Source organism: Coregonus clupeaformis, chromosome 36, assembly GCF_020615455.1.
Source record: "Coregonus clupeaformis isolate EN_2021a chromosome 36, ASM2061545v1, whole genome shotgun sequence".
NCBI lineage: Eukaryota > Metazoa > Chordata > Actinopteri > Salmoniformes > Salmonidae > Coregonus > Coregonus clupeaformis.
The window spans coordinates 15140259-15159735 of record NC_059227.1 but is presented as its reverse complement, the minus strand read 5'-3'; the positions used below and the strand labels follow the sequence as shown (position 1 = coordinate 15159735).

At 44.6% G+C, this 19477-nt stretch overlaps 1 protein-coding gene across 16 annotated transcripts in view; it reads right to left on the bottom strand.

The window, feature by feature from the left end:
• LOC121552334 (neurexin-3b) overlaps positions 1 to 19477 on the bottom strand; it is a 436890-nt gene that overhangs the window by 236298 nt on the left and 181115 nt on the right. For all 16 annotated transcript variants that reach the window (XM_041865181.2, XM_041865182.2, XM_045211270.1 and 13 more), the window contains one exon: positions 18514 to 18633. In XM_041865181.2, the coding sequence (XP_041721115.1) occupies positions 18514 to 18633 (120 nt within the window). The remainder of the gene's footprint in view (positions 1 to 18513; positions 18634 to 19477) is intronic.

Below are 19477 nucleotides of genomic sequence, written 5' to 3'. Positions count from 1 at the left end.
CTGGGTGAATAAGGCTTAGGCATGGTAGTGGTGAGAAAAGAGGGTGAGACATGGAGGGATGGAACTGACCCATGGGTGATGCAGTGGTGACAGGGGTGAGGCACAGGGTGAGCCAAGTGCAGTGCCCAGCCTGACCCGGAGTCTGGTAGACATCAGACCTGATGGGAGAGGGGGAAGGGCAGGAAAGAGAAGGGAGAGAGAAGGGAGGGTGGACCAGGGACCATGCCAGCAGCCAGGAACCCAACAGAGACAGATGGAGTGCTGCCAAGCCGTCGTGTTTATACGCGGGCTACAAACCAAAACATTATCTCTCTCTCTCTGTTGCGCTCGCTCTGTTGCTCTCTCCCTCCCTCTCTCTCTCTCGCTACACTAAAGGCGAACTGAACGAGTGTGCTTGCCTACTCCCTTAAAAGACCTTTGCTTGAAAAGAACGAGAAAAAAGCGATTGTACTGTTTGTCCATTTTGGGACGCCGTAGCTAGTATACACTTCCTCAAAATAGTCAGAATTAATCTATGATAACTCAATAAATCTGTCATTCAATTTTGATATTTTTGCAGAAGAGAACTTAGTCGCACAATTTTATATCTAGCTAAGATGTTCGGTCCAGTATATCTCAATGAAAAAATGTGCATGAAAATGAGTCGTCTCTCATTGAATGACAACAAAGACTTTATTGAAGAATCCCTACTGTTGACCAATCACCGTAGACTTCACCTACCGTCTTCGGCTTACTCCGAGAAACATTTTTGTGTGCCCGAACAGCCGGTAAAAAAAACTTTACCGAAGTCCAAAACGAACAAAAACGTCATAAAATGTTTTCATAAAATACATGTGCACAAATATATGCACAGTCTTCTGAGCTGTTTTGTCTGGGCAGCATGTGGACGCCTTAACAGGGAGAGAGGCTAGCTGGGGGCTCCTTACATTACCCTACTTCTCAGGGGAGTAAGGAGTGGGAGAGCAGATGAGGTAGACTTCAATACGAAGTGTTTGTGTGTGTTCAGAGGCCTGATCACTAGGCAGGAGGGAGGGAAGAGGGAAGCCTGATTCCCCAGTACCCTGGAGGATGTAACAGCATGGGACTAATGGTCTGGTCAGGCCTCAGGCCAAGCCTTCCACTGTACACACATACCACCAAGTGCAACGGAATAGTTGCGAGGAATAAACTCAGTGTTTCAGCCAGGAGATTGTCAATGACATGAGTTATAATCTCAAACAGGGCTTTTTACAAACAGGCCTTTTTAACAAACAGGGCTTTTTTCTACAGATAATAAATGTGATATCTTCTATCTACATATACCTACGACAACAGTTTTTTTAAAATTTTGTGATAAAATATTCATTCAGAATAAACAACAGTCTGGTGTTCTGTGAGAACAGTAGCTAGCAACCATATGAGGTTATGATAAACGGAATAGAAAAGCATTCAGGCGATATTAAGCTCTCTCATGATACGATGACACATACCACATCGAGTGATGCTCTATGGGGCCGTCTCTAATACGCACGCACAGCCTCACCCCCCCCTCCCCACACACACACACCAACAAACACACACACTTTTCTAATACGCACACACAGCCTCTCACAGGCATTAGGCTCCGGATGGGAGATCCCTTGAACAGGGCTGACGTGCAGCATGAAGGGCTGGAGTGGTTGGAGTGCCAGGTTAGAGGTTTGGATGGTTGGAGACAGAGCGTATTGTTTTAATGTCTGGTTTGGAAACAAACAAACACATTGATGTAAGCTACCGGTCAAAAGTTTTAGAACACCTACTCATTCAAGGCTTTTTCTTTATTTTTACTATTTTTGACATTGTAGAACAATAGTGAAGACATCAAAACTATGAAATAACACATATGGAATCATGTAGTAACAAAAAAAGTATTAAACAAATCAAAATATATTTTATATTTGAGATTCTTCAAATAGCCACCCTTTACCATGATGACAGCTTTGCACACTCTTGGCATTCTCTCAACCAGCTTCATGAGGTAGTCACCTGGAATGCATTTCAATTAACAGGTGTGCCTTCTTAAAAGTTAATTTGTGGAATTTCTTTCCTTAATGCATTTGAGCCAATCAGTTGTGTTGTGACAAGGTAGGAGGGGTATACAAATATATATTTAGTAAAAAACCAAGTCAATATTATGGCAAGAACAGCTCAAATAAGCAAAGAGAAACAACAGTCCATCACTACTTTAAGACACGAAGGTCAGTTATTACGTAACATTTCAAGAACTTTGAAAGTTTCTTCAAGTGCAGTCACAAAAACCATCAAGTGCTATGATGAAACTGGCTCTCATGAGGACCGCCACAGGAATGGAAGACCCAGAGTTACCTCTGCTGCAGAGGATAAGTTCATTAGAGTTGCCAGCCTCAGAAATTGTAGCCCAAATAAATGCTTCACAGAGTTCAAGTAACAGACACATCTCAACATCAACTGTTCAGAGGAGATTGTGTGAATCAGGCCTTCATGGTCGAATTGCTGCAAATAAACCACTACTAAATGTAACGATCCCGGCAGTCTGAGTCGGGTCCTGTCTGGTGACTAGTTTTTCCTGTTCGTGATCTCCAGTTTCCCGAGGGTTCGGGAACGCTCCGGGGAGCTCTCTTGTTTTCCGCACCTGCATCCCATCAGCAATCTGCACACCTGGTCCTGATCATCACCCTTCTTAGGCTCTGGCCCGAACATCCAGTTCCTGCCGGATCGTTAGCCATGAACAGTATGTTTGTCAGCGTATCAGCCTTTGAGTTCTAGCGTTAGTTTTGTTGTTTTGCACCTTGTTGATTTGCTGTGTACTCACCTCCGTTTTGTTCTGTCTGCAGTCTCTCACCCGGAACCTTCACCCAACCTCTGCCTGATGGTCGGGCGGCTGCCGAGCCATTTCTGGACCTACCACTGCACCCTCAACAACCCATCCACGCCACCCGCTCTGTCCCTGGATTATTCAGCCTCACTCGGGAGTCACTTAAATAAACACTCACCTTTGTCTCAAAGTACCTTGTCCTGGTCTGCTTCTGGGTTCTGGCGTAGTAAACCGTGACACTAAAGGACACCAATAAGAAGAAGAGACTAGCTTGGGCCAAGAAACACGAGACAGGTGGAAATTAGTCATTTGGAGATTTTTGGTTCCAACCGCTGTGTCTTTGTGAGACGCGTGTGGGTGAACGGATTATCTCTGCATGTTTGTTTCCCACCGTAAAGCATGGAGGAGGAGGTGTTATGGTGTGGGGGTGCTTTGCTGGTGACACTGTCTGTGATTTATTTAGAATTCACTTAACCAACATGGCTACCACAGCATTCTACAGCGATATGCCATCCCATCTGGTTTGGGCTTAGTGGGACTATCATTTGTTTTTCAACAGGACAATGACCCAACACACCTCCAGGCTATGTAGGGGCTATTTGACCAAGAAGGAGAGTGATGGAGTGCTGCATCAGATGACCTGGCCTCCACAATCCAACCAAATTGAGATGGTTTGGGATGAGTGAAGGAAAAGCAGCCAACAAGTGCTCAGCATATGTGGGAACTCCTTCAAGACTGTTGGAAACGCATTCCAGGTGAAGCTGGTTGAGAGAATGCCAAAAGTGTGCAAAGCTGTCATCAAGGCAAAGGGTGGCTATTCTCAAATAAAAAATATATTTTGATTTGTTTAACACTTTATTGGTTACTGCATGATTCCATATGAGTTATTTCATAGTTTTGATGTCTTCACTATTATTCTACCATGTAGAAAATAGTGAAAATAAAGAAAAAACCTTGAATGAGTAGGTGTTCTAAAACTTTTGACCGGTAGTGTATATAGTTATGGTGATATGGTTCATGTGGTGGTTAGAGAGAGAACATAGATGTAAACAGAGTTTGATACTGTATAGCTGGGGCTAAATGGAGGGAGCATGACCACACACAGTACACACACATACACACACACACACACACACCACCCTCCACCTACCCATCCTACAACACATTCAAACCAGTGGCTCTATAAGTAAGCAGCATGTTGGACAGACAGACAGGAGAGCTCTCTACTCAATCAATATATTCACCACAGAGAGAGATAGAGAGAGAGAGCCGGCCGGAGGTCTTCATCTTAGAACCGCATCCCCAATACCTTAATGCAGGAGATCAATCTATCAGGCTACATTAGGTCAAGCGCCCTTCAGGGGTGTGATTCATTGTGGAGTACAAGGAGTAGCTTAGATCCGCTTTCAGGTGATGGGAAACAAGTGAAGGCCTGAATTATTGTACTGGCAGGGGTAGATTTGAATTAGTGTATGGTCGGATGACACACACACACACACAATCACATAGCTGATTAAACATAAACAAGATGAGATGTTGTGGGCTCATTAGTGAGAAACGTGTGTTTGTGTGTGCGCGTCCTATATCCATCCACCAGTTTATTTTCCCTTCAGTGACCATTTAGAGGCAGCTAGGAGAAACAGGCTCAGCTCATCTCTGAATTGACAATGCTCCTCACTCGCAGTAAATTACTTTGACAATTGCAGTGATGTTGCCTGTCTTCTCTGATCTTAATATTTATCCCCTGCACCAAACCTCCATTCCTCCCTCCTTCCCCTCCTCCGCCGCATCCCTCATTCTTCTCGTCCTCCCTCCGGAACGCCTGAGAAACAATTTAAAACGCTGGCCCCGGGAGCCATTGTCCCTGTGTGGTAATTGGGTCCCATGTCACCCACCAAATGCAATAACAGCGTTCGGCGCGCAGGGCCCTTATCTAAATGACATCAGTGTCCTACTTTGGTTTTGTGTGTTATACAGCTCTTTGAGTGAGTGAGTGAGCGTGTGTATGTGTGTGTGTTATAGCTTGGAGCCGCCACTACAGTAGCCCACACTGCAGTCTAGAGAAAGTGGTGTGGCCACATTCAGCGCAGTACCGATCAGGGCAGCCCTAGTGTGTGTGTGTGACAGCCCAGCAAATTGTCCATTGGAATAAATAGCTCTCCTATGCAGCATGTATAGTTAAGAGACAGCTAGGGAAAATGGTGGGCAGACGAGAGAGGGTTTAATAATACTCAAGGCGTGTTTTACACTGGATACTGATGGACAACTAGATTGGATAGTTGACGATCCACCATTGACTGGCTGATGCTCAAAGAACATACAGTGAGGGAAAAACGTATTTGATCCCCTGCTGATTTTGTACGTTTGCCCACTGACAAAGAAATGATCAGTCTATAATTTTAATGGTAGGTTTATTTGAACAGTGAGAGACAGAATAACAACAAAATAACCCAGAAAAATGCATGTCAAAGATGCAAAACATGACTTAGTACTTGGTGGCAAAACCCTTGTTGGCAATCAGAGGTCAGACGTTTCTTGTAGTTGGCCACCAGGTTTGCACACATCTCAGGAGGGATTTTGTCCCACTCCTCTTTACAGATCTTCTCCAAGTCATTAAGGTTTGAGGCTGACGTTTGGCAACTCGAACCTTCAGCTCCCTCCACAGATTTTCTATGGGATTAAGGTCTGGAGACTGGCTAGGCCACTCCAGGACCTTAATGTGCTTCTTCTTGAGCCACTCCTTTGTTGCCTTGGCCGTGTGTTTTGGGTCATTGTCATGCTGGAATACCCATCCACGACCCATTTTCAATGCCCTGGCTGAGGGAAGGAGGTTGCTTACACAAGATTTGATGGTACATGGCCCCATCCATCGTCCCTTTGATGCGGTGAAGTTGTCCTGTCTCCTTAGCAGAAAAACACCCCAAAAGCATAATGTTTCCACCTCCATGTTTGACGGTGGGGATGGTGTTCTTGGGGTCATAGGCAGCATTCCTCTTCCTCCAAACACGGCGAGTTGAGTTGATGCCAAAGAGCTCCATTTTGGTCTCATCTGACCACAACACTTTCACCCAGTTCTCCTCTGAATCATTCAGATGTTCATTGGCAAACTTCAGACGGGCATGTATATGTGCTTTCTTGAGCAGGGGGACCTTGCGGGCGCTGCAGGATTTCAGTCCTTCACGGCGTAGTGTGTTACCAATTGTTTTCTTGGTGACTATGGTCCCAGCTGCCTTGAGATCATTGACAAGATCCTCCCGTGTAGTTCTGGGCTGATTCCTCACCGTTCTCATGATCATTGCAACTCCACGGGGTGAGATCTTGCATGGAGTCCCAGGCCGTGGGAGATCGACAGTTATTTTGTGTTTAATAATAATAAAAATAATCGCACCAACTGTTGTCACCTTCTCACCAAGCTGCTTGGCGATGGTCTTGTAGCCCATTCCAGGCTTGAGTAGGTCTACAATCTTGTCCCTGACATCCTTGGAGAGCTCTTTGGTCTTGGCCATGGTGGAGAGTTTGGAATCTGATTGATTGATTGCTTCTGTGGACAGGTGTCTTTTATACAGGTAACAAGCTAAGAATAGGAGCACTCCCTTTAAGAGTATAATCTCAGCTCGTTACCTGTATAAAAGACACCTGGGAGCCAGAAATCTTTCTGATTGAGAGGGGGTCAAATACTTATTTCCCTCATTAAAATGCAAATCAATTTATAACATTTTTGACATGCGTTTTTCTGGATATTTTTGTTGTTATTCTGTCTCTCACTGTTCAAATAAACCTACCATTAAAATTATAGACTGATCATTTCTTTGTCAGTGGGCAAACGTACAAAATCAGCAGGGGATCAAATACATTTTTCCCTCACTCTAGGCATTAGTGTATATTCAACCAAATTCATTCCTAGCCCCATCAAGTGTGTGAACTGGGCTGGTGGGTGAGGAAAATACTGACACAATAATTGTACTAGTCAGACAGAGAGAGAGACAGAGACAGTAATTATTTTAGAGTGATCATTTAGGCTCCTCTGCGTACTCCAACCAACTCCCCTTTTAGAATTTGAGTCATTAGCTAAAGGATCCTATATATTTAACTAACAGAGGTAGATAACCTCTTGGCATGATCAAACAACGTCTCAGAGGCCACAGTCTTCAATGCCTCGTCTCCTGGTCAAATACGGGCTTTGACCAACTCCTTCATAAAACACTTCCCTCAAATGAGAGCCCTTCAAACGCACAGTGGAGATGCTCATTCTGAGACAAGAAAGTATTAGAACTGAGAGCAAAGGCGTTATTAGAGCGATGTGTTAAAAGCCATCAACTAAATACTGAAATTCCACGACAGAATAGTTTTACTGTCGTTCTTCTTTTTCCTTCTTAGCAGTGAGAAGATCCACAAATACCAATCATTCCACTAATGTCGGTAAAGCTAGGATGAACCACTTACAGACATTGCTGCTAACATTAAGGACTTGGTCTTTCCACAGGTCAACCTGCCCATGATTATGGGTAAGAGCATTGGCATTACTGATCATCAGAAAAGCACAGGGGAGTCCACTGTTAAATGTTAAAAGCATGTAAGGGCATCTCTAAAAGGCCCCAGAGTTAGGTAGGAAGACATTTTAAAGACAGAAATGTCCTTCTGGCATATGAAGGCATCAGTACATGCTCATTTTGATAGATCCGGAAACAGTAACTGAATGGCCAGTGTGTGTACATGTCCCAGTCACCTCCTGAAATATCCAGATTCTCCTCTAGATAACATCCCGTCGCTTTTCTCAGAGATGAATCCTGCTATTCTTCTTACTTACAACCCACGCCTCTCCTTCTGTATGTACCTACCACCTTAATGAGGTGTGTGTGTGTGTGTGTTTTATTCACTGTACTTGTGTTCCAGTGGCTAGATGAGTAGTGTACCTTCTTCCTGTCATCAGGAGAACAAAGCAGAGAATATCATCCCAAATGAGAAGACGAAAAACGCTAGCAACCTTTTTGATCCATGCACATCTACATTGGTCTTGTGTAGGAGGAAGGGGGAAATGCATAAAATTGCTGCTGGAGCAATGGAACGCAGAATGAGAACGCTGTCTGGGATGACAAACGACATGTTGTGGTGTTCAGTTCAAAACCAGTGTGTGTGCGTGCCGCGCCAGTCTGCTGTGCTCGCCAGCCTGCTGTAGCACACAGCTGAAGTACATCAATTCAGAAGAGCAATGAGAGGAGTTGATGAGAAGGTGTCTGTATTGATTTCACTCATCTAGAGTCTGAGTTAAGGCACAACACAACATGACCCTGAGAGGGTGGATACACACAAACATGCGCGTGCAGACACAAAAACACACAGACACGCACAAATTAACACACACACACCCACACGTGATAAAGACACCTCTATACCAGGCGGTGTCAGAGGATGGCCCTAGAGAGAGAGAGAGAGAGAGAGAGAGAGAGAGAGAGAGAGAGAGAGAGAGAGAGAGAGAGAGAGAGAGAGAGAGAGAGAGAGAGAGAGAGAGAGAGAGAGAGAGAGAGAGAGAGAGAGAGAGTGTACAACCCTCAGCTACAGGTGAGATGTATTTATAGAGAAAACGTCCTCAAAGCCTAGCGGTAGGTTTGGTTTGGGGCGGTGGCTGGCGGGCGGATGGTGGAGTGTTTGGCTCTATTGATTGGATGATTTGTATGTGTTGCCGGGGCCCGGTAAATGTGTCTGGAGACATGCGTTGATGGATGTGTGTGTGTGTGTTGATGGATGTGTCTCCGTTAGCAACGTCAGCCAGGGAGAAGGGCTGTAACAGCCCCAAGGTTACCCAGGCGACCAGGAGAAACAGATGGATGTACCACGTCCTAACTGTCTGTAATGTGCTACTGTACATTCAATCACACTCAGCCTCTCTCTCCCCAAAATGTTTGGTGTGACTGACTCTGACTCCGGGTTCAACTGTTTCCAGTGTCTATGGCTTATTTAGTTCTCTATCTGTTTCTGTCTCTGTCTCTGTCTCTCTCTGTCTATGTCTCTCTCTCTCTCTCTCTGTTTATCTCCCCCCTCTCATCCTAAAGCTTCAACTACTGTATATGTAGTTAGACACTTCAGTTAGCAGTCTTCTGTTTGTGTCTGCATTGAACATTGAACCATGGGTAGGTAGTAAATATTTACTGTGTAGGAAGTCTAATTAGCAAATAACAGGCCTGTATACCGACGTAGATACTGATTATCAACACAAACATGGATGGCTGCATCTACTACACACGGGAGAGCACACAAATGAGAACACACACACACACACGAATAAACTTGAACAAATACACTTTTTCCTGATGAACTTATCTCTCGTTTCTCTGCTGGTCATTCATTCATTCGTTCCATATTCTCTCATTTTTTCTCTCACTATGGCTCCACACAACGCACGCACACACAATGCCTTCTATGCTCGCTTCGAGGCAAGCAACACTGAACCATGCATGAGAGCACCAGCTGTTCCGGACAACTGTGTGATCACGCTCTCCGTAGCCGATGTGAGTAAGACCTAAGCTAACATATGGAATTGTTTTAAGATGGTCATACCAAGGATAATTTAGCTATTTTTTTTTTTTTTGAATACTTAAGATATATATATATATATATATATATATATATATATATATATATATCAAACATTGAATTTGGCATTACTGCTATTAGCCCATAGAAACACATTAAATAACAGCTTCCTACATGGACTAACAGATAGTCCAAAAACATTTTTTAAAGGAAGTTTGTTCTGAAGTGTATGTCCTATATCTGAGAGAAATAAGAAAGATCAGAAAACTATTTATATATTTTTTTCAATGTATTTAACCCCTTATTTTAGGCACTAAACTTTCTCCATATATACTTCCATTCCATTTTTTAACTGGTACACAGCTACCTTCAGACTAGTCTTGTGAAGCTTGTGGGCGTCCTCAAGAGAGACTCACCTTTCCACAGAGGGGTCATATTAGTGTGTAACCCAAACTGTTCGGACGCTTCAGACAGAATAATTTGGCAGATCGGCTGTACAGACTTCAGACATGTCCGGTGACGCTTGCGGTGGTCGTAGAGCAGACGTTAGGATGCTACAGACATTTTTGTGAGAAGACCGATTTTCGGGATGTCTCATGGTCTGAAAAATACCGCTCTAGCTCTGCCACCTTTCACCGCAGATGCCGAAGGGCGACATCGGCGGATGCGGTGTATTAAGAAGCAGCCCAAGTAAAAAATGGATACTTCTAGCTTCAACGGATGGATTTTGATTGGGATGTTTTTATTACACTAATTAGATTTCCACGTTGGTTTAAACACGTTAACATTCACAAGGCTACAGGGCCATGACGGATTACCAGGATGTGTACTAAGAGCATGCGCTTGCCAGCTGGCAAGTGTCTTCACTGACATTTTCAACCTCTCCCTGACCCAGTCTGTAATACCTACAAGTTTCAAGCAGATCACCATTGTACCTGTGCCCAAGAACGCAAGGTAACCTGTCTAAATGACTATCGCACCACAGCACTCACATCTGTAGCAATGAAATGCTTTGAAAGGCTGGTTTCTGGGATGATGGCTCACATCAACACCATCATCCCAGACACCCTGGACCCACTCCAATTTGCACATGATGATGCATACTCTATTGCACGGCACACTGCCCTTTCCCACCTGGACAAAAGGAACACCTACATGAGAATGCTGATCATTGACTACAGCTCAGCGTTCAACACCATAGTGCCCTCCAAGCTCATCAGTAAGCTAAGGCCACTGGGACTGAACACCTCCCTCTGCAACTGGATCCTGGACTTCCTGACGGGACGCCCCCGGTGGTGTGGGTAGGCAACAACACATTCGCCACACTAATCCTCAACACGGGGGCCTCTCATCCTGTGATGAATAAAATGTGAATTGATTTGACACACACAACCACACACACACCATATAGCTGTAGCTAAATATGCTAGGCTAGCATCATTAACTTGATCAGTACTTGGGCTGTGTTCATTTTACCATTATAGGCCTGGGTTGGAAATAGAGCCTTAAAGCTGCAATACGTAACTTTGTGGGCGACCTGACAAAATTCACATAGAAATGTGTGTTATATATCTGTCATTCTCATTGAAAGCAAGTCTAAGAAGCGTTAGATATGTTCTATGTGCGCTATTTCTATGCTTCCCGTTCTTAAGTTGAGTTTTTGCCTCTTTTACCTTCAGTTTGTACACCAGCTTCAAACAGCTGAGGGTAAAGTTAGGGTAAAGTTACGGGTTAGGTTTAGGGGTTAGGGAAAATAGGATTTTGAATGGGACTGAATTGTGTGTCCCCACAAGGTTAGTTGTACGAGTGTGTGTGTGTGTGTGTGTGCGCGCGTGCTTGTGTGTTTGGAGGATTATTCTATCTGTTTGATCTGGGGTAATACCACTCTCCCCTGGGCCACAACAAAACATCGCTGCACTTCCCCCTCCTCTACCCTAAAGCACCAAGCTGCTCATCGATGTATCTCTCCTCCATTCTCCTCCTCTCTTCCCTAGGCTCTCTCTTGTTTACGTCACAGAGGCTGAGGCTGTGTCCCCCTCTGTGCATTTGAGGGACTTCGCTTGCGTCATTGGCCAGTGTGATACTTTTTTTACTAGGTACTGTAGCTAGTGTGTAATACAGTAGAAGATATTAGGACAGAGTGTTCTGTTTCCAATTGGAGAGACTCAATATTGAACAGGAGTGCAGGACATCCTCCTGGGGAGGAGAGATGAAGCCCACTACACCACTGTACCTGTCCCAGCCAAGCCCCATCCCATCCCTACATCCTATCCTATACAAACCACAGCCCCTGGCACACCTGCTCCTACCCAGGCCTAGCTACATCCTACCCTGGCTAGGTCTCCTAGACACCCCCCCCAGCACCACTGACTCCCAGACAAGGCTCCACCATCCTAAATGCTACCCTGGTCCCCTAGACCCCCCAGCCCCACGCGCACCTGTTATCCTGCCCCTGCACCACCTAATCACATTTACTGTGACTGCACATTGCATTATTCATTGTTCAAATGAAAACTCTTCAGGTATGCATGAGGGAGCTATGAATAACCACATTCCATCATATCTACTACACTACCCAGGGCATGTACACTGTGTTGGTGATATGTCTGTGTGTTCTGGGTGTGTGTGTGTGTGTGTGTGTGTGTGTGTGTGTGTGTGTGTGTGTGTGTGTGTGTGTGTGTGTGTGTGTGTGTGCTGCAAGAAAGTGTGTGTTTGTAGAGAAAATGTGTGTGAGTGCACGTGCGCATGTGTGTGAATCACAGAAGGCGTTTCTCAATCCAATTTTCACTGATTAATAATGCAGTGGTTTTAGAATGGGAAGGACACTATCTCATTTTCCATGCCTCTTTTCACATAGAAAATAAAACATTTAATATTCCTTTACAGAATGAAGAACATGGCCTACAACGGTGATACAATGTGTGTATACCATTATGTCCTTTGGCCTCATCCCCATTAAAACTTTGGGTTGGGAAGGTGAGTGACTAAAGAATGAATTCATAAAACATGGAGGGAAACTCGGCTGCAGTTTTATGTAAGCAGCCAGACTTCGTGACCCCCCCCCCAAATGCATCTTGGGAAGTAAATTAAGGCCATTTGGCTTGGCAGAGGGCAATTTATTACAAAGCCATCCAAGCAATTATAAATGTCAACACAAACTGATTAACTGTTTTCATCTCTGAGTGTGTGTGTCATTGGTGTGTGTGTGTGTTTAAGTTTGTTTGTGTTTGTTCATGTTTGTGTGCCTGTGTGTGGTCTGCTTGAATGCGTCCATGCGCATTTGTTTGTGACCGTGTGTTTTCCCGACTGTGTGTGAGACAATGTGCGTGTGTGTGTCCTGGCTTGTGAATGAATAATAAAGGCTGACCTTTGTGGGGTGAAATAGAGAAATAATAGACAGCAGCTAATTCCATTACGTAAGTTGAGTAATTGCCCCAATGTAGAGAGGAGAGCAGCATCCGGCCCTTTCTCCATTTTGCCCATAGCTCCCTCCCATCCCTGATGTCCTTGAATTACACTAGACTGGGAGGTAATGATGCAAACCAAGTAAAAGGGCTGACGAGGGGTGAGGAGAGGAGGCAGTAGGAGGGGAGAGGTCAGAAGCGAGAGGAGGGGTGAGGAGAGGAGGCAGTAGGAGGGGAGAGGTCAGAAGCGAGAGGAGGAGGAGGGCTGAGGAGGAGTGAGACGAAGCAGGAGAAGGTCGAAGATGAGCATCATGACAAAACCTCTCAGCCATTACTGTACACATTACCAAACAGAGGCGCCGAAAAAAAGGCTATAGAAAGCTAAGGAGTAAGAGATTTAAATAAAAGAAGCAGTAGAATTCTGCAGTAGAGGTCTGGGCGAGACCGATTTATTCATCCTGCTCCCGCTCCCGCCCGCAACTGCAGCTTTTCATACCGCACCCGCCCACACCCGCTGGCTTTCTGTCCGACTCCCGCTACCACAAGAACTGGTCCCGAACCCAGCAATTTTGTGCCCTATAGTCAATATCAAAATGTGCATAAATAACCTAAGAAATAGATTCAATTACCAGAGATTCTCACGTAGCCATTATATTAGGCTATTGGTATTAATGGGCTATATCAGCCAACAGTGGCGACCCCATTCAGGGCAGGTGGGACAGAGCAATAATGTATTGCATGCTGCTGCATAAATGATGTAATATGCCAGGGAGATATGTATACTGCAGCTAAGAAAGTAATACTAAGTGCATGTTGTGTAGTAAGCTGTTAGTAGCCCATGTGTCTCACCCTAATAATTTGGTCCCTTTTCCCCTCATAATTTAGCCTACTGTTCTGACTTGGTGGTGCACATGTAGCCTATAGCCTGTTTTAGAGAAATGTAATCATCGAATATTGTAAGAGCTTTCATTGTCTGCTTATATGCCCCTTTTATTTATCCTACGGTTCTGACTTGGTGTACAGGGAGAACACTGTAAGATCAGCCATGTTCTGAATTCTGTCGCTGTACATTTCAAAAGTGCTGAACAAATAGTTATATTGACTACGTCCGTCCTAGCTCGCTCATTAATGTTTTAATTGAAATTACGGATTGCCTCTTATCCGCTCGTCATCCCCTTATGCCATAGTTTGTACATCTCAATTGTCAGTAGAAACCACATTTGTTTAAGCAAGTCAGCCATATCAGCTATTTTTTTTTTTTTAAGGCAGTAAATGAGGTTGTTCGCTGCCAGACAAGGCTCTGCTGATAGCCAGGTGTAGCAGTGGTAAGGTGTTGGGACTGCTGTTGGGACTCTGCTGTTGGGACAGCTTTATGTAGGCCCTAACAGTTTGTGTGCACCGTTTCTCACCGTTATAGTCCAATGAATGTACTGTTTAGTGTTGTGTTATGTAGTGGCTTTGCTGGCATGCATCTAAAGAAAATTGGGGGAGTTTGCCCCACCAAGATTTACATGCTAAAATCGCCACTGTCAGCCAATAGGCTAGACATAGTTTGAAAATAGCATATTTGGAGAGACTTGCACTTTCTCTTGAGCTATTTATTCAGATGGAGACAAATATGGGTGATCAATATTTATTCGTAAGCAATGTAGTAAACTATAGCCTAATCATATTTAGGAAGTACATTTCATTGGAAAGATAACTGTACCGTGCTTCTCCGCCTATGCATAGGCTATAGCCTACTCTATTTAGTCTAATTCAGACCACACACGCACCTGATCTCACAAGTATGGCTACTGAACTTGAAGCAGCAAGAATTATGAGAGCGGACACTTGCATAGGTTTTGTATATAGAATAGACCTGTAGACTACCTTTTAGGAGGACGATTTGCAGTCAGAAACAAATAAATGGGTAATCAATATTTATTGAAAATGAAATGGTGCAATGCTCCCCCAGCATGGTAACCTAAGCACGTGTTGCCCTTTTCCTTTTCAATGTTGATCATATTTTGATTGCACCTCGACTCACGTTGGTTGAGCGCCCTCCACTTCTTTCCATTATCAATAATCAATTTATTTACAGACACTGTGGTAAACTATAAATCTCATCATTTTGAATTGAATTTCCGTGGAAAGATAACTGCCACGTGATTCTCCGCCCATGCATAGGCAGCCTACTCTATTTCATTGAGACACACATATAGGTACTAGGCGCACTTGATCTTGCAAGCCCAACTAGGAGAGGAAAAGTAGGCTACTTAACTTGAAACAGCAAATTCTGAGTGTGTGTGAATAACGTGACGATGTGCTTTTAGGTAGGCTAACGCATACAAAGCAGAAAGCCCAAATATTTTCATTCCAAATTGTCTGTCTGACCGCCCACTCCCAATGCCAACTGCACCGCAATGATCTCTGTCGGGACCCGCATGTCCTGCGGATATCCCTCGGGAATGCAGCCCTATACTCTGCAGAACAGTACTTGTAGCTAAAACCTTACATGAGTCAGGGCTGAGAAATGCATAAATGGTGCAAGAGTGCTGTAAGTTCTTTCTCTGTCTATCTTTGTCTTGTTTCTGAGTTTAGGAGTGAGGAGTGCAGTTCTCAAACTGTCAACTGTAGATAAATGGAAGGTGCAGATAGTCGTTGTCTGTCTGCCTGTCTGTCTGCCTGTCTGTCTGCCTCCCTGCCTGCCCATCTGCCTGTGTATGCCATCCTGTCTGCCTGCCTGTCTGCCTGCCTGTCTGCCTGCCTGCCTCCCTGTATGCCTCCCTGTCTGCTGCTTTCAGTACCCTGTTGGATACAATATAGGGATTTGCAGTGAAGGCTTAGAGTCTGCAGTAAAACAAGACAAACCACCAACCGTACTGCAGCAGAAATGCAGGTTACTGCCTGGCTGAATTTTCACTTTAAGCTTACCAAGAGTAGAGAGAAACGAACGTATACACTGCTCTACTGGCTGCATTCAAATGAAATTAACAAAGGCAACACTAACTTTGGCTCATAATGACTTTTTTCTAACAGCCCTCTATGTGACTCAGAACCTGGCATAACTTGAGAGTTAGAAGAGTGGTATTTGATGCCACCGTCACCCACAGTACCATGCTTGCCAGGTCTCTATGTCACCCCCAGAGCCTTGAGAGAGAGAGAGAGAGAGAGAGAGAGAGAGAGAGAGAGAGAGAGAGAGAGAGAGAGAGAGAGAGAGAGAGAGAGAGAGAGAGAGAGAGAGAGAGAGAGAGAGAGAGAGAGAGAGAGAGAGAGAGAGACAGAGAGACAGAGAGAGAGAGAGAGAGAGAGAGAGAGAGAGAGAGAAGAGAGAGAGAGAGAGAGAGAGAGAGAGAGAGAGAGAGAGAGAGAGAGAGAGAGAGAACAGAGAGAGAGAGAGAGAGAGATAAAAGAGAGAGAGAGAGAGATATAGAGACAGAGAGAGATAGAGAGAGAGAGAGAAAAGAGAGAGAGACAGAGAGAGAGACAGAGACAGACACAGACACACACAGACAGAGACCAAGAGAGATAGACATAGACAGACATAGACACAGACACAGACAGACAGAAACAGATAGACACAGACAGAGACAGAAAGAGACAGACAGGGACAGAGAGAGACAAACAGAGCCAGAGAGAGAAAGAAGCTCCACTCTCCACTACTCTGCACTGTGCTAATTAGAACCACACTCACGTGAGGCTGCGCTCAATTTATGCCTGACACACAGCACAGCCTCACAGCACAGCCTCACAGCACAGCTATGGAACCACACTGGGCCCCTTTCAGTTTCACTATCAAACAACATTATTTGAGATATCACTGTTGCATTGTGTTAGTTGGAGAAAGCTTTTCATCACATCATATCACTCCACTTTCTGCAGCAGGAGCAGCATGAGAGGAGGGGTAGAGAGGGATAGCGGGAGAGAGGGGGGGGTAGAGCGAGGCAGAGAAAGAGAGAGAGAGAGAGAGAGAGAGAGGGAGAGAGAGAGAGAGAGAGAGAGAGAGAGAGAGAGAGAGAGAGAGGTAGCGAGGGGAGAGAGGAGAGAGAAAGAGAGAAAGAGAGCGAGAGAGAGAGAGGGAGAGAGAGAGAGAGAGAGAGAGGGGAGAGAGGGGAGAGAGGAGAGAGAAAGAGAGAAAGGGAGAAAGAGAGAGAGAGAGAGAGAGAGAGAGAGAGAGAGAGAGAGAGAGAGAGAGAGAGAGAGAGAGGGAGAGAGATGAAAATAAGAGGAAAGCTGATTTCATGCTCAGGGGATTGCGTCTAATTTCTTCTCTCAGCTAGCCAGCCTGGTGTAGGCTGCGTACGGAGATGCTCGGCACATTACTGCCATCTAGTGGTGGCTCTATGAACAGTTTATAAACCTCAGGGGGAAGCGGAACCTCTACAGTAGAGAAGAGAAACTAAAAGGATGAATTATAAAAACACAGATGGAACACTAATCTGGTACCTGGCCAGAGCATTAAAACACTACATTTAACAGCACCCAAAGGGCCCCTGTTTTAATAGGTAACAAGTAACAATTAAGTTGTTGTTGTTCTTTTATTTACTGGTATTAGAATCACTTTTAGCTGGCTACAACTATGCTACCTCGGGTCCAATTAAAGCAAAATACATAACAATTACACTAAGAAAAAGCCAGAGGGATTTAGCCAGAAGTAGTGCACTGCATAGGGAACTATTTAACATGGAAATATGGTGATACCGTGCCCTTGACTCCTTGATGTTGAAGTGTTAGACATGAAACCACTAGAATGCCTGGTGAGGCATGACCATGGGCTAATCACTGGGTCAGAGTAGCACTCATCGCCTCAAACCACGACTGTTTCAAAGACAGGACAAGAAATACAGGGGAGAGAATGAGAGAGCGAGAGAGAGAGCGAGAGAGAGAGAGAGAGAGAGAGAGAGAGAGAGAGAGAGAGAGAGAGAGAGAGAGAGAGAGAGAGCGAGAGAGATCGAGATCGAGATCGAGATCGAGATAAAGAGATAAAGAGATAGCAAAAGCACGAGAGAGCAAGGTAAAGGCAGAGAGGTAAAGACATAAAGAGAGTGAGGGACAGAGAGGGAAAGAAAGAGAGATAGGTAGAGGATGAGAGAATGTTCTCTGCAGTGGAGCCACCAGCAGCATTAGTAGGTATGAAAGGTCAGTGTGATCACTGTTCCTCTTCAACATGATTCAGCTCATTAGTTGTGCTCCGGGCAAAGCAGAGCAGAGCGGCCCTTACATTACACTGTCTAACAAAAGACTGTGCACACCACTGTGCACGCCTGCCACCGCAAACTGAAGAGGAGAGTCCCAATCGTCACAGGGATAAGAGCCACACACACACACATCTGAGAAACCTCTTTAGGGGTGTTTATGAAAATGGCTGCTTGGGCAGAACCAGATGTTTTACATAACATCAGTCACGCACTGACTCATAAAACCAAGATACTAAAGCTCTGTGACCAAACAACAGGAAAGTGTGACACTGAGAACCATTTCAAACCAATTCAACCTCTTTTGTACTGAAGGTCTTCAGAGCATATTTTGAATATCACACACACCATTCCTTTCAATGGTGCTTTCACAGAGAAAGTAGAATATACAGCGTAAGAATAAGGTAACAACCAGCATCATGCAGAAAACCCTTGAACCCTGGTACTGACGGTTGTTGCACTGCGTCCCTCAGTGTAGCAGGTCGTGGTAAAGTTGAAGGTGGGTGTCTGCCTGTGAGTCTATGTGTACTGTGTTTATCAGTGTGTCTGTCTGTTCTCATATGTAGAGTAAAAGTTCAACATTACTCACGGTCGTTGCACTGTGTCCCTGTGTACGATGTCATGGTGCAGTCACAGGTGAAGTTCTCCCACTGTTGAATACAAACGCCCATGTTGGCACAGGAGTCTTCCTGACAGGTAGTGCTGGGTCCTGGAGGAACAGACAGGGTGTAAAGGTGTGGAGTAACCACAGGGGGTGCCACTGAGCTCCATCATTGGAGGTACCATGCAGCAGTGCACTTTGTGTGGAACAGTAAGTGGGGGTCATGCGGGCCGTATCGTTCCTATAGGACGTCTCAACGTTTGGAGAAAGAAAACACAGCATTCCCTCTTTGTGTGTTTTAACACTGCTTATGAACCATTATGAACAGGCAAGAACAGAAAAGAGAAATAGATTACCTTGGCTTACGAAAACAGATACTGTACAGGAGTCACAGAAACAACAAATGTTCCCACCCTCCTCAGAAAACGATCAAAAACGACACGTCTTTTTCCAGGAAGTGAAACATTACAATAAAGAGAAACACTATAGACTTACAACACCATAAATCTAAGACACACAGAAATTAAAACAAGAACAATAACAAGTGAACACTTCAGAGTGTGCAAGTACAGTAGTGCATATCCCTGAGTATGCACTCCGTTGAGACAGTCGAAGGGGTATTCAAAGTCAAACAGGATGTGTGTGTACCATTCTCCACCAACCACCACCACACATACGGTATCTCACACTTTTGAATACTTTTCTAAGAGGGAATGCAAACAAGAACAGTGCATTATATGTATATAGAGAAAATCCGTCGGGATTCAAACAAATAACATACAAAACCTTATCAAAAACCTCCAAAGAGAAAATATAAAAAATTAAAAATAAATGAAAAGATAAAACAGAAACCCCAAAAATAAACAACTGCAAACAAACAGTAATTTAAGTGCAATGGTCTTATGCAAGAGGATATGTGATAAAAGAGAAGACATTGGAGGTGGAACAGAAG